This window comes from Coregonus lavaretus (genome assembly GCF_964263955.1).
Source record: "Coregonus lavaretus genome assembly, chromosome: 4".
Classification (NCBI taxonomy): Eukaryota; Metazoa; Chordata; class Actinopteri; order Salmoniformes; family Salmonidae; genus Coregonus; species Coregonus lavaretus.
Window position 1 is genome coordinate 17,808,560 of NC_139991.1, and position 15,901 is coordinate 17,824,460.

Sequence of the window (15,901 nt, forward strand, 5' to 3'; positions counted from 1 at the left end):
AAGTGTGCCTTGAATTCTAAATAAATCACAGACAGTGTCACCAGCAAAGCACCCCCACACCATAACACTTCCTCCTCCATGCTTTACGGTGGGAAATACACATGCGGAGATCATCTGTTCACCCACACTGCGTCTCACAAAGAAGGTTGGAACCAAAAATTTCCAATTTGAACTCCAGACCAAAGGACACATTTCCACCTGTATAATGCTTGTGTTTCTTGGCCCAAGTAAGTCTCTTCTTCTTATTGGGTCCTTTAGTAGTGGTTTCTTTGCAGCAATTCGACCATGAAGGCCTGATTCACACAGTCTCCTCTGAACAGTTGATGTTGAGATGTGTCTGTTACTTGAACTCTGTGAAGCATTTATTTGGGCTGCAATTTCTGAGGCTGGTAAGTCTAATGAACTTATCCTCTGCAGCAGAGGTAACTCTGGGTCTTCCATTCCTGTGGCGGTCCTCATGAGAGCCAGTTTCATCATAGCGCTTGACGGTTTTTGCGACTGCACTTGAAGAAACTTTCAAAGTTCTTGAAATTTTCCGTATTGACTGACCTTCATGTCTTAAAGTAATGATGGACTGTCATTTCTCTTTGCTTATTTGAGCTGTTCTTGCCATAATATGGACTTGGTATTTTACCAAATAGGGCTATCGTCTGTATATTCCAGGTAACGCTGGTTGAGAGAATGCCAAGAGTGTGCAAAGCTGTCATCAAGGCAAAGGGTGGCTATTTGAAGAATCTCAAATACTAAATATTTGTTTAACACTTTTTTGGTTACTACATGATTCCATATGTGTTATTTCATAGTTTTGATGTCTTCACTATTATTCTACAATGTAAAAAATAGTAAAAAAAGGTAGGAGTAGGTATGTCCAAACTTTTGACTGGTAGTGTATCTCCAAAGGTTTAGTTTGACTCATTTAAAAGCAGCTGCTTTTAACAGTTAGCCTGTTAGGTTCAAATCACCAAAACAAAACCTCTTACAGGAATATGTGAATGGTTGGATGAGGGGCACATTCACTAACACTAGCCTGCATGTATGCCAGTTGTACTTCTAAGTCAATAGCAAATATACTTTATATACTGTATATAGGTCCTATAAACTGTTAAAGTCTCAAATGACTCTTATCTCTACCTACCCCATGGTTGTCAATGGATGTGAATGTTAACAGCTTCACAGAGAGTGGTGCTTTTTAGCACCATGAAACTGGATCAGTCAGATACCTACTCTAAGCCCCTAGCCTGAAGCAGGAGACAAAACCCAACTCTAAGTTATCCCAGGCTCACACCCGCAACTCTCCAGAAATCATCCATCACCTGCAGAGGCATGCAGGACTCTTAGATCTGCCACATTGACTTGTCTAGGCCTACTCTCTAGAAAAAGACAAGGACAGAGAAGAAAAAGAAAGAAAGAACGAAAGAAAGGATAGCTCTGGCAGGAAGTCAAGGTAGGCTCTGTCATCCAGAGAGCCTCTAGCATTTTAATACACTGTGCAGTAATGTAATACTGGGAAAGACCTTGGTGTGTGCCAGTGTGATGGTGCATGAAATCCCAGAGCCACCCCACCGCTCCCCTCTCCTGTTTCAGTTGCCTACCTGCTTCTCACTCAGAGCTGTGATCTTGGCTTGAAGTTCATGGAGCTGCTTCTTCAAATCAGCATTCTGCAAAAAAAGAGAGAAACAAGCTTGTTATAGCTCCCTTATACATAGCTGTGAAGAGCTGTTCATTTGTGACAGCTGAGTTGGGGTTTGCGTGCTATGTGGGGAGTGTGCCAAGCTCGGGGTGCTGTATTTGTGTGCATGTGTAGGAGTAGCTTTAACTAGCATGAAGTCCAAGCTAAAATGACTGTGCACACCGTTTTCCACGGGACAAGTGAAGTGAGGTAGAAAGAGTAATCCACTCCCGTCACATCACTGGGCTGCCACAGCCACAGCTGTCAGCCACATGAGGGGACTCAGAGCTGGGATGTAGGAACACCACTGAAATGTGGGACGGGCTGCTGCTGCTGCTACAGCACTGGGTCCTCATAAAAGGGCTGCAGGATGATCAAGTACGGTGGGCGGATACTACAGAGATAGAAGAGCTCTGAGGAGTTTTCAAGGCCGTTCGCAAAATTGACAGAGTAAAGTAAAAGAGGTGGAATTTGGAACAAATCTCAAATCTCTGAGCCCCAGTGACAAGGACATCATTTCTTAACTTGTCTTTTATCTGGTTTTCCTCTTAGGCTGTTTTAAATCGTATTTTTCAACTGTGTAGATTTTGAGTAATAGGGATATTACATTGTTTCAAAACGCTTGAAAAGCTCTGAACAGACTGAAATGTTCTGTAATAATTAAACTAATGTCAACCCCAAAACAATATACTGTATTTGGTCCTAGCAATCTGGTACAACCGCCTTAGTGACAGGAGGGGCTTACCTGTGGATCCTGTTTCATCTGGGCCACTAGTTTCTGTGAGAGAGAAATCATAGAAAGACACACAAGTTATTAACAACCACATAACAAATTCATTGATACACATAATATATAACAATGAGAAAGGCTGTGTCACTTGTTCCTAACATGTCACATGTCCTTAATGGTTTGAAAAATGGTTTCGCAATAGGTTTTTACATGTTTCCTGAGATAACTGTTCCTTTTGCTCACCCCCATATTTAATTAAATTAAATAAATTAAAATGGAGCAAACTGAGGGCAAGAATCTGATGGAGTGTATGAACAAAAACCCAACCATATTCTGTTGCACAGTTGGATGTGTTACCAACTTTCCTCCCGAAACATCTCTGATGATAATTTACAGGTTAATCAAGTAATAAAATGGTGGTTAAATGGCAGAAAAGCAGAGAGATGCATAGTCCCATTACCTGATGAACCTGTATTTCCACTTTCAGGGCCTCTTGGAGGGTCTGTAATTCCATCATTGATCCCTTCTGTCGGAAGCTCAGTCCTGGACAGCTTTCAGCCTGTTCAGCCAGGAAGAAGGATATTTATCCCTTCATTCAACATGAATACTAATATGTCAACATAAAGACTTGTGACAGTGAAATCAAGTTGTGCTTATAACAAAGCAATGACATGGCATCAGGCCATAGAACACTGTAAAAATTGAGTTGTTATCTATCACCTTGAGTAAAGGTGTACATTAAGGTAGACATTTCCAAAACACTTCACATTGAAGTATACTTAATAGGATTTATAACATGTTTGTAAGTAGTTTATAAACATTTAATTATTAGTTTATAAACCTGTACACACACACACACACACACACACACACACTTTGGATGTGACAAATTGAAAATGTTTGTTATAGTTTAAACAGACCATTTCTTTGCGGTTTTCCATTAAAACGATAAGAACATTTCATGAAATTCAATGTGAATTCACAATGCAGCTGTGCTGCTGCCAGCAAAGGTTTGGGTCTCACGGTGCGTCCCTTTCAGATGGTTAAGCATTGCACCTGTACTACCATTACTGTACCTCAATTCCACCTCATTTGCATTTTACCACCTTCTCATTTAACTTCTCAAAGTATTGCCATACAGGACTTCGCTGCTGTCGATGATGAAGTAGTGGTGTAGAGTTGACTCCAAAATAATTGATTTCTCGACTCCTTGCATGTCGACTCCCGGTGTCGACTCCCATTTCTGAGTGTCAAGATTCGATTCCGCTAGGAATCGACTCCTAAGATTCAGTATTTTGGGAACGGAGGAGACTGATCAGTTGCCGTACTTCCGAGAACAGAAACGCTCACATCTTTCATAGCGACCTAGCAAGGGACGGTGAGACAGGTGAGAGAGGGACATTATAGGCAGGTCGGCCACCAAGCAGACAGTCAGAACCGTGCACTAGGCAATCAAAAGCTGCATCTCGCAATGGTATGCTGTATCTCGCCATTTCTTGGGTTGCAATGTCTCGCAACTTCAGTAAAGCAGGGCCTATCGTCAATGAATAAGCTAGGATATTCTACACGCAGCAGACCGAAGACTGAACACACACTTGCATCATTAGCAAAGAGAAAGAGCAGGCGAGCCAGCGCGAGGGAGAGAGAGAAGGGGGCAGGCAGAAAGAACTGTGCGCATATGTCTTGGTTATCTGTATCTTTCAATGTTTTGTCTTGCACGCCTCACAAATTCACCAAAGTAGCCTAAAGTTAACCTCTTCCTCTCTGGTTTTATTTAAATTACACAACTTTCCCAAGGCCTTTATAGCCTATCGCCTAGTTAGGCTATAACACGTAAAATAATATGTTTTGTGATAAGTGCACTGTGATTTAAAATGTTCAGTTATGGGTTTTTCTTAACGTTAAGGATTCCAATTGCATTTAAATGTTCACACCCCTAACACACACACATCCACACACCATACATGTTCATAGCTTTACCTTCACACAGTCTTCAGTTTTGAACACCATCCAATTTTGCGTTGAGGGGGTGGCAGCTGTGACAAAAAAGAGGCAATCAGATAAGCCACTCCACTTAAATAATGTTGCAGTGCGACATCCAGCAGCATGCCAGTGTGGGCTTTCCTCACCCACAGCAGGGGCACAAAACACTTGCTGTCCACACTCTCTTCTCTCTCACCGTAGAGCCCATTCAAAGACTTCAGGGCCCAAGGCTACTCCACTAAGTCATTAGATTGTGATATGCCCGAAAGGATTCAGCATAATGTTTTAGAATAGTTTTTTTCTGTTATTGTTTTACATCATCTCACTCTACTATGCTTTGGATAGTATGGACTACCCTCTGCTCTCTAGGCCTAGTTCGGCCTTTAAAATATTAATAGTACATTAGACAATTTTCTAGTCTACAGTAATGGGATAAAACAAATGCAGTATTTTTTTTATAAAGACAGTTTGATAATCGTTGGCATTTAAATACAGATTTTGATGTTCTGTGCAACTTATTTAAAAGTAACCTACTGATTTCTGATGATGAACTATAATGCAGAGAAAATTAAAAGAGATGAAACTCCCCAAAACATCCTTCTAGTTTTGTACACTGTGTGTAAGCAATTCATAGAGAGTGAAAACAGGGAAAGAGAGCGAGTCAAATCGCAGCAGTGTTACAGCCTCCCAGCCGGCGGATTGATTTCCGGCCAGGGCCTTGTGCCAATAGAACAATAATAACACTGGGGCCATTACATGGGCTCACCACCTGGCTGAGTGGACTGGTTTCCTCCCTCTCCCATTCTCTCACTATCTCTCTCTCCTGCTCTCCTCATATCCTTCCCTCACTATCCTTGAGAACATGCCAACTTCAGGGGAAGGGGGTATATAGGTAAAACACAGGTGTACATTAGAGATGGGGGAATAAATCGTTACAGTTCCATATCGCTAGGGGGAAATAACTGTATACTGAAGCCTGCGAATTCGTTTTATTTTGTTCAGTAGGTAAATATTATTATTCCTTTATTTTTTTGCTACTATAGGTAGCGTTAGCTAGCGCTAGTCATCTGTACCTGCGCCAAAACTCTGGTATTTTTTTATCCTATAGCTTGTTCTCCATCTTCTTTTTAAATAGTGAGCCAACATGTTTTCAACACTTTTACTTCCATTACTGATCAAAACTCATTTTCTCTCATCAGCAGACAAATAGTGAGCAATATGTTTGGAACATCAAATCGCAATAAAATCGCAGTGTCGAATCGCAATACACATAGAATTGTGAGAATCGCAATACATATTGTATCGGGACCTAAGTATTGTGATAATATCGGGAGATCCCTGGCAATTCCCAGCCTTAGTGTACATATCAGGAAGCTGATCCACTATTCAAATGATCTAGCAGAAGTACACTGCTTTTTCATACTGTAGGTTACTAACAGTCTGTAAGAGTTCCAGTAATTTTTATTAAGGAAATAGTCTATATCCCTTGATTTAGAAGAATATGACTTGTTAATACATTATCAAAACCAAAAAACTAAAGACCACTTAGTCCATTGTTTTTGATATCATAGAAAACTTTGTAAACAATTATGTATAGCTTCAAATTATGTTTTAAAAAAACGTTACAGTATGTCGCTCTCATGGAATGTCATTGCTTGAACACCATAGCCTACAGACATATAATACAAACGAGTGCTATTTGCACATAAAAATGCCATGCATTAAATGCATTTGCACCGTTGTTTATGTTTTTCTTCGTGGCCCACTCTTTGATGGTATGCACAATTTATAGAGTGAGGATTAGGACATTGCAGTGAAAAAACTAATCATCAACAGTTACAGCGACATTATTTTCTAAAACCTGTACTTTTTTCAGAAATCCTTGAAATTGTTAATGATGCACATACTAATGTTAATACTAAAGGTATAACACCTGTAGGCCTACCAACCTGGACTCAGTGGTATACGTAACAAAGTAAATGTAAATCCAGAACACTCCAATTAGTATGATATGTTTAATTTCATATGGTTTGTATTAATTTGTGGATGTCCATCATCCATTTCATATGATATGTTACGAATTACAATTTGTACGATATGCTACGAAAACGTTAATCCATTCTTCTCTAATTAAACATCTCTTCATAATTTCTGAATCACGCTTGGGAGGGGCAGGTAGCCTACACACACACTCACTGGCAGGCCTGGCAGGCAGACACAGCAATACGTTTCTGAGTGACAGAGTAAGAGCTTTGCATAGGCACTTTGTTGCGATTTTGGGGGGACTGGAAAAAAATGTCAGGAACGTAAAATAATGTTATTAACCGGGTCCCATGCTTTTAAAATAATGGTTCTGTTCTGGAACAGTATCGATTACTTTCATTTCCGGTTCTGTTCATCAAATAATTTCGTTCTTTTACGGTTTTCTGTTCTGTTCCCTAAACCGGTTCCAACCCCTGCGTACAATATGTTATGAATTTGCAAACCGAATGATATGTTACTAATTCCAATTTGTTGTGGCTAACGTTAGCTAGGTGGCTAAAGCTAACATTAGCTAGGTGGATAACATTAGCTAGGCTAGGGGTTAAGGTTACCCATACGGAAAACTCATGTATTATAATATACATACAGTTTATTAGGTAAATCACCCCGTACACGAAAATGGTTTGCTCCTACAAACAGTGAGTCAAGTGGCCGTGGCTTGCTATATAAAGCAGGCAGACAGGCATCGAGTCATTCACTTACTGTTCTATTGAAGGTTAGAATGGGCAAAACGAGTGACCTAAGCGACTTTGAGCATGTATGATCATCTGTGCCAGGCGTGCCGGTTCCAGTATCTCAGAAATGGCAGGCCTCCTGGGCTTTTCAAGCACAATAGTGTCTAGGGTTTATCGAGAATGGTGAAAACAGCTCGTTGATGAGCGGTTGAAGGAGAATGGCAAGAATCGTGCAAGCTAACAGGCGGGCCACAAACAGGCAAATAATGGCGCAGTACAACAGTGGTGTGCAGAAGGGCATCTCGGAACGCACAACTCGTCAGTCCTTGTCACGGATGGGCAATTGCAGCAGACGACCACACCGGGTTCCACTCCTATCAGCTAAAAACAAGAAGTAGCGGCTCCATTGGGCATGCGATCACCAACACTGGACAATTGAGGAGTGGAAAAAAATGGCCTGGTCCGATGAATCCCGGTTCCTGTTGCGTCATACTGATGGCAGAGTCAGGATTTGGCGTAAGAAACATGTATCCATGGCCGCGTCCTGCTTGATGTCAACGGTACAGGCTGGTGGCGGTGGTATAATGGCGTGGGGAATGTTTTCCTGGCACACGTTAGCTCCCTTGATACCAATTGAGCAACGTTTGAACACAACAGCATCTCTGAGCATAGAATCCATGCTCCGAAGAATTCAGGCTGTTCTGGAGGGAAAGTGGGGTCAGACCCGGTACTAGATTGGTGCAAATTTACTAAAATGCTAATGTTGTCCGTGATGACATTCGAACATGCAACCGTTGGGTTGCTAGACGTTCGCGTGATACGCACACCCTACTTTTGTTTTTGCCTTAAGTAACCTTCTGTCTTATGTAACAATACCAAACGTAACATATCATTAAAAATGTGGATCTCGGATTTACGTTCACTATGTTACGTCTAGTCTATGAGACCAGGCTGGGCCTACATACTATCAAATCAAATTGTATTGTTTGCCTACACATATTTAGCAGATGTTATTGCGGGTGTAGCAAAATTATTGTGTTCCTAGCTCAAACAGTGCACTAAGTGCAGTAAGTGAGTACAACAGTGCAGTAAGTGAGTACAACAGTGCAGTAAGTACAACAATGAGTACCCTTCCTACACTGTAATTCCACTGCACCTGTCTAAATACATAATGTAAAGTGGGGCCAAACATGAACGTGATGCAAAACTGGAAATGTAAGATACAGATGGGTCGACTTATTCGTCCTATTCCTAATGTGGCCTACTGGACACGTCACTGCATCTGTCTGTCACTCAAACAAACTAAGAATAAGGGCCTCGATTAAGAAAAACTGATACAATATCAAGCGTTCCAATCTCAGCCGTTCGAATGGAATAGGACATACAACTGCCCCCACTATTTCAACAGCTAGGCCACATTTATTTCGGGAAAATAACTGTATAGCTAATCCTGAGAATTAGTTATCTTGTTCAGTAGGTAAATAGTATTCTTATTTCTCAGAGTAGGCTAGTATGTGGGGCACCTGGAGAAACTATCAAATTCCACTTGATGCAGGCATAACTAAATTAGCTAAAGATCATTAACGAGCTGGAGTTGTTCCTCCAAATAGCAAGTTGGTTGTCCAATGAGAATCTGCTTAGTTCTTTTACACTATTAACTCAAATATCTCATGGTATAAACTTGAAACATAAATTAACTATGCAAGAACAGGAGATGCGTATGTCATACCTCTTTTGGGATAAAATATAAGAACTTGTGTGATACGTTTATTCTTTCACGTGAAATGGTAACCTACTCAATAGCATTCACTAACGCTTTTGTGGCGCTATTACGTGTTACTCGTGGCGAGACAGCGTTCCTTTACGAAAAAGAAACAGAGGGCAAGCAACAAAGCATTCGTTCAACTAAAAAGCAGACACATTGCCTTATTAACATAGACATCTGAAATGGATGACTGTCTGGCAGTTCGTTACACAACAAAATACATTATAATTGTGCTATGAAATTCTTTGCAAACAGTGTTTTTATTGTATAACAGAGGCGTAAAGCTTAGCGCAAGTTAGAATCTGCCCCTTTACGCACTACGTTCAATGCCCTCCAATAGCAAGGCACTTATAAAATATCACCCAACTCCTAGAATATGGATATATGAACAAAACGATTGCTCAGCGACTGCTTTCCTTCGACTAAAATGAGAATACACTTGATCTAAAACAACAATATTAATCAAATAAGAAAGAGAGTAGCAGAGATGGAAATGAAAGTTCTTATAATAATAGAAAGATCCCGAGATGTTCTTACCCTCCTCTTTTACTCACTTGAGCAGCAGCCAACCCTGCTCTTCTAACACAAATTATTTAAATAAATATTTACAAACACCGTAGTACTTCTTCACCGAAAAACGCCCAGAGCGTGTATTTATCCACTTAATATCCAAATACACTCCATTGCATATGATGTGATTTTCCCGATAATTTTTTCCACTATTAAATTTGAGTATAAAGAGAAAAACTGAGATACAGAACAAGAACTCTTCGTCAATCTCATTCACCCCCCTATCCTGAGCACATTGCACATCAATGCGCGTAGGAAGAGTGAGCGAGAACGGGGCAGGGAAAACTAAGGGGCACTTTGCACAAAACAAGTCACCAATGGATCTGATTGATTCAATAATATCATTAAAGTATTAAATCGATTCAGTATATTGTGATTATATATATAAATACAGATGAAATCGCATTTAGTAGAGGAACTACTTTATGTGACGGTGCGGCGAATTTATTTCACTTTGCCTAAGGAACGGAGGTGATACGCCTCCATTGCCTAGGAAAAAAACCCGGATGTAGACTTGATGAAACGCTTCGTATGCAAAGTAACAGACCACTTTCACGAATTGTCGGACATAAATACCCCAACTCTTTGCAATGATATACCACATTCAGGAACTTTGATCATAGTCAGACAGACAAACACGTACAAATCAGACATTGTTACTTACTAACGTGAATAAATGTACTGTTAGAAGAATTGAGGTTGATAATGATGTAAGACTTGATCAAACTATCTGACACCAATAGGCGCGGATCGGGTGCGTAGTCTATTGCTGTCAGTAGGATAGTATGGTCAAATATATAGCAAAAGCCGTCAGAAAGTATTCACACCTTGACTTTTCCCACATTTTGTTGTTTTACAGACTGAATTTAAAATGGATTATATTGATATTGTGTGTCACTGATCTACACACAATACCCCATATTGTCAAAGTGGAATTATTATTATTTTATTTTTTTACACAATACACATTTTTTATCTGAAATGTCTTGAGTCAACCCCTTTGTTATGGCAAGCCTAAATACGTTCAGGAGTAAAAATGTGCTTAACAAATCACATAATAAGTTGCATTGACTCACTCTGTGTGCAATAATAGTGGTTAACATGATTGTTGAATGATTACAGCATCTCTGTACCCCACACACATACATTTATCTGTAAGGTCCCACAGTCGAATAGTGAATTTCTGGCACAGATTCAACCACAAAGACTAGGGAGGTTTCCAATGCCTCGCAAAAAAAGGTAACCTATTGGTAGATGAAAACTATACTAAATATATTCACGTCACCAAATAATTGATTAAAACACACTGTTTTGCAATGAAGGTCTACAGTAGCCTCGACAGCACTCTGTAGGGTAGCACCATGGTGTAGCCGGAGGACAGCTAGTTTCCATACTCCTCTGGATACATTGACTTCAATACAAAATCTAGGAGGCTCATGGTTCTCACCCCCTTCCATAGACTTACACAGTAATTATGACAACTTCCGGAGGACGTCCTCCAACCTATCAGAGCTCTTGCAGCATGAACTGACATGTTGTCCACCTAATCAAAGGATCAGAGAATGAATCTAGTACTGAGAGCATAAGCTAATGTTAGCTAGCACTGCAGTGCATAAAATGTGGTGAGTAGTTGACTCAAAGAGAGAGGAAGACAATAGTTGAACAGTTTGGAACAAATGTATTTATTTAAAAATGAAGGAGAAGCGAGAGAGAGAGGGAGAGAGATAGCTATATTTCGTAGTATTTTTCTGTCACTTTCACTTAGCTAGCGAATGCAACTAGCTAGTTTAGCCTACTCAAACACCCATCTCAAACAGAGAGGGATGCTACAGTATGTTAGCTAGCTGGCTATGGCTATCCAACACTGGAACACTACCAAGTTTTATTAATTTATTGCCACCAGGGCCCGCTGATGTAACTGCTAAACTGCTTGCTGACTGTACACTGTACTGCATGATTGTAGGAGGTTTACCAACGCGTATTTTTTTATTTATTATTTATTTATTTATTTCTCCCCAATTTCGTCATATCCAATTACGATCTTGTCTCATCGCTGCAACTCCCCAACGGGCTCGGGAGAGGCGAAGTTTGAGTCATGCGTCCTCTGAAACATGACCCGCCAAACTGCGCTCCTTATCACCCGCCAGCTTAACCCGGAAGCCAGCCACACCAATGTGTCGGAGGAAACAATGTGTATAGTTCCGTGTAGCTCAGTTGGTAGAGCATGGCGCTTGCAATGCCAGGGTTGTGGGTTTGATTCCCACTGGGGAACAGTATGAAAAAAAAATGTATGCACTCACTAACTGTAAGTCGCTCTGGATAAGAGCGTCTGCTAAATGACGTAAATGTAAATGAAACATTGTTGAACTGACGACCAAAGTCAGCCTGCAGGCGCCCGGCCTGCCACAAGGAGTCTCTAGAGCGCGATCAGCCAAGTAAAGCCATCCGGCCAAACCCTCCCCTAACCCGGAAGACGCTGGGCCAATTGTGCGCCGCCCTATGGGACTCCCAGTCACGGGCGGTTGTGACACAGCCTGGGATCGAACCCAGTCTAAGGCGATACAGTGCTAATGCGTTATTTCTAGTAGCTACGTTGACTTCGATGTTAGCTAATATGGTGACAACGATGTACAGTGGCTTGCGAAAGTATTCACCCCCATTGGCATTTTTCTTATTTTGTTGCCTTACAACTGTGACGCGTACTGAGAATACGAAGAGGCAGGAGGCAGACGCAGGAATTAACAAGGTCAAGGTTTACTTAACAATGAGCAAGAGAAATAACAAAGATAGAGTAAACAACACAAAGCTTAACAATCACACACAACATCATCCAGAACAGTCCAGGGCTAAATAGGGGTGGTGATGAGATGATGAGGTGCAGGTGCACTGGAGGTGATTAGGGTGCGTTGGGTTTCCATTCCGGTGTTGCCGAGGTGGTGCCCAGTAGACCGGCGAATCAGAGTGCCGGAGGGGAGCAACGGGAGGAGACGTGACAGTACCCCACCCCCCCCGGACGCGCGGCTCCAGTCACTTGATGTCGCCGGCCAGAAGGACGACCCCGAGGACGAGGAGCAGGCAAACCACCGGCCTGAGGAGGGGCAAATGAAAAGTGGGTGAGACACGGTAGTGAGGGGGAAGGAGCAGCCGGTATGATACCTCATTTATCCGCCGGAGGAACTTAAATGGCCCCACAAACCGGGGGCTCAGTTTCTTGCAGGGCAGGCGGAGAGGGAGGTTTTTTGTGGACAGCCAGACACGATTTCCAGGCTGGAATACCGGGGCCTCACTGCGGTGGCGGTCGGCTTGGTCCTTCTGCCGACGAATGGCCCTCTGGAGATGGACATGGCCAGCGTCCCAGACCTGTCCGGCCCTGTGGAACCACTCGTCGACAGCGGGCGCATCAGTCTGGCTGGGTGTCCAAGGGGCCAGGGACGGCTGGTACCCCAGGACGCACTGGAAGGGAGTGAGCCCCGTGGAGGAGTGAACGAGGGAGTTCTGGGCATATTCTGCGCAGGGAAGAAACCTCGCCCACTCACCCTGCCGGTCCTGACAGTGGCAACGAAGAAACCTCCCCAGCTCCTCGTTCATGCGCTCCACCTGCCCATTCGACTGAGGCCTATACCCGGAAGTGAGGCTGGCCGTGGCCCCGATCTTCTCCAGGAAAGCCTTCCAGACTCGGGAGGTGAATTGGGGGCCACGGTCCGAGACGATGTCCTCCGGAAGTCTATAATGCCGGAAGACCTGTTGGAACAGGACCTCAGCGACCTGGAGAGCAGAAGGAAGACCAGTTAGTGGCAAAAAACGGAATGATTTGGAGAACCGATCTATGACCACCATGACTGTGGTGAAGCCGTCAGAATGTGGAAGGTAGGTGACAAAGTCTATGGACAGGTGTGACCAAGGTCGCTCAGGCACTGGGAGAGGAACTAGTTTGTCTGCCGGGGTGTTCCAAGGTGTCTTCGTTTGGGCACATACGGAACAGGAGTTGACGTAGCGGGAGACATCAGAAGCCAAGGTGGGCCACCAGTATTTTTGGCCTAGAGAATGCAGGGTGCGCGTAATACCAGAGTGCCCTGCCGTAAGGGTGGTGTGCGCCCAGATCAGCAGGCGGTCACGGACACTGGTGGGTACATACACGCGCCCCGGAGGGGCGTTGGCAGGCGCTGGGTCGTCCTGAGCCACCAGGCGGATGTCTTCGTCCACATCCCAAACGACAGGAGCAACGATGAGAGACGAGGGCAGGATAGGACCCCCCAGATCCTTCCTTTCTCCGGTACGGTGCATCCTGGAGAGTGCGTCGGCCTTCACATTCTGGGATCCTGGGCGGTAGGACAGAATGAATTGGAAGCGAGTGAGAAATTGGGCCCACCTGGATTGACGAGAGTTAATCCATTTCGCTGCCCGTATGTGCTCCAAATTCCGGTGGTCAGTAAGAATCCAGAATGGATGGACTGCGCCCTCCCGCCAGTGCCTCCATTCCTCCAGAGCGAGGACCACCGCCAACAGCTCCCTGTCTCCAACTCCGTAGTTCCTCTCTGCGGGGGTAAGCTTTTTAGAGAAAAAGGCACAGGGATACATTTTCTCTGGCTTACCGTGCCGCTGGGAGAGGACCGCACCCAAGCCCTCCTCCGATGCGTCCACCTCCAGGATGAAAGGATGAGATGGATCTGGGTGTTTTAGGATGGGCGCTGTGGTGAACCTCTCCTTCAGCCTCTTGAAGGCAGTGTCAGCCTCAGGGTTCCAGGCCAGCTTCTGAGGTCCACCCTTAAGGAGAGAGGTGAGCGGGGCGGCTATGGAGCTGAAGGACCTGATGAAACGCCAGTAGAAATTAGCGAAGCCCAGGAAGCTCTGTAGGCCCTTGATGGTGGTGGGAACTGGCCATGACCTGACGGCGTCCGTCTTCACTCCTTCCATGAACACCCCCTGAGGACTGATCCGGTATCCCAGGAAGGTGGAATTCGCATTTCTCCCCCTTCACCAACAGGCTGTGTTCCCGGAGGCAGAGAAGGACAGCTCGGACGTCCCTGACGTGCTCCTCGAATGTAGCCGAGTTGATCAGGATATCGTCGATGTACACCACCACCTGTCTACTCAGCATGTCCCGGAACACGCCATTGACGAAGGACTGGAACACAGAAGGTGCGTTGGCGAGGCCGTAGGGCATAACGCAGTGGCCTGAGGTAGTGCTGAATGCTGTCTCCACTCGAACGCCGTCTCTCTCTCAACATGTCGTCAAGACGGATGGACGTGGTGATGAGGGTATCAAGGTCCATCTCGTCGTCCCGACATGCGAGTTCCGTCTTGATGTCATCCCGTAAGCCTCTCCTGAAGGCCGTGCGCAGAACACGCTCATTCCAGCCGGAAGACGCCGCCACCGTGCGAAAGCTCAGAGCGTACTCAGACGCGGGCCCCTCTCTCTGTTGTAGATGGAGGAGACGCTCACCCCCGTCCTTTCCCTCTGTGGGATGCCTCCCGAGTGGTGCAGTGGTCTAAGGCACTGCATCGCAGTACTAGCTGTGCCACTAGAGATCCTGGTTCGAATCCAGGCTCTGTCGTAGCCGGCCGCGACCAGGAGACCCATGGGGCGGCGCACAATTGGCCCAGCGTCATCCAGGGTAGGGGAGGGAATGGCCGGCAGGGATGTAGCTCAGTTGGTAGAGCATGGCGTTTGCAACGCCAGGGTTGTGGGTTCGATTCCCACAGGGGGCCAGAATGGAAAAAAATAATGTAAAAAATGTATGCACTCACTAACTGTAAGTCGCTCTGGATAAGAGCGTCTGCTAAATGACTAAAATGTAAATGTAATGTAAAATGTAATGATCAAACACCACCCTGAACCTAGCGAGGAACGTGGGGTAGGGAAGCGCCACTGCCTCCTCTCCTTCCCAGACTGCCGTGGCCCAATCCAGCGCCTTTCCTTTAAGTAGCGAAATCACCAGCGCTATCCTGGCTTGGTCAGATGGATATGCCCCAGGCTGACGCGCCAGATAAAGTGAAACCTGTAGCAGGAAGCCGCTACATTTAGTAGTTTTACCGTCATAGCAATTACAGCTGCAAGTCTCTTGGGGTATGTCTCCATAAGCTTGGCACATCTAGCCACTGGGATTTTTGCCCATTCTTCAAGGCAAAACTGCTCCAGCTCATACAAGTTCGATGGGTTCCGCTGGTGTACAGCAATCTTTAAGTCATACCACAGATTCTCAATTGGATTGAGGTCTGGGCTTTGACTAGGTCATTCCAAGACATTTAAATGTTTCCTCTTAAACCACTCAAGTGTTGCTTTAGCAGTATGCTTAGGGTCGTTGTCCTGCTGGAAGGTGAACCTCTGTCCCAGTCTCAAATTTCTGGAAGACTGAAACAGGTTTCCCTCAAGAATTTCCCTGTATTTAGCGCCATCCATCATTCCTTCAATTCTGACCAGTTTCCCAGTCCCTGCCGATTGAAAACATCCCACAGCACGATGCTGC

At 44.4% G+C, this 15,901-nt stretch overlaps 1 protein-coding gene across 2 annotated transcripts in view; it reads right to left on the bottom strand.

The window, feature by feature from the left end:
* Nucleotides 1–9,664, bottom strand: part of LOC311128282 (PHD finger protein 21A-like) — a 39,168-nt gene extending 29,504 nt beyond the window's left edge. Inside the window, exons 1-5 of one of the 2 annotated variants that reach the window (XM_084160345.1) lie at nucleotides 9,402–9,664; nucleotides 4,380–4,435; nucleotides 2,860–2,958; nucleotides 2,415–2,447; nucleotides 1,593–1,658 (exon numbers count right to left, since the gene is read on the bottom strand). In XM_084160345.1, the coding sequence (XP_084016471.1) occupies nucleotides 1,593–1,658; nucleotides 2,415–2,447; nucleotides 2,860–2,958; nucleotides 4,380–4,409 (228 nt within the window). In that variant the 5' untranslated portion in view covers nucleotides 4,410–4,435; nucleotides 9,402–9,664. The remainder of the gene's footprint in view (nucleotides 1–1,592; nucleotides 1,659–2,414; nucleotides 2,448–2,859; nucleotides 2,959–4,379; nucleotides 4,436–9,401) is intronic. The other variant, XM_084160344.1, reaches the window with a different exon arrangement.
* Nucleotides 9,665–15,901: the final 6,237 nt, after the last annotated feature.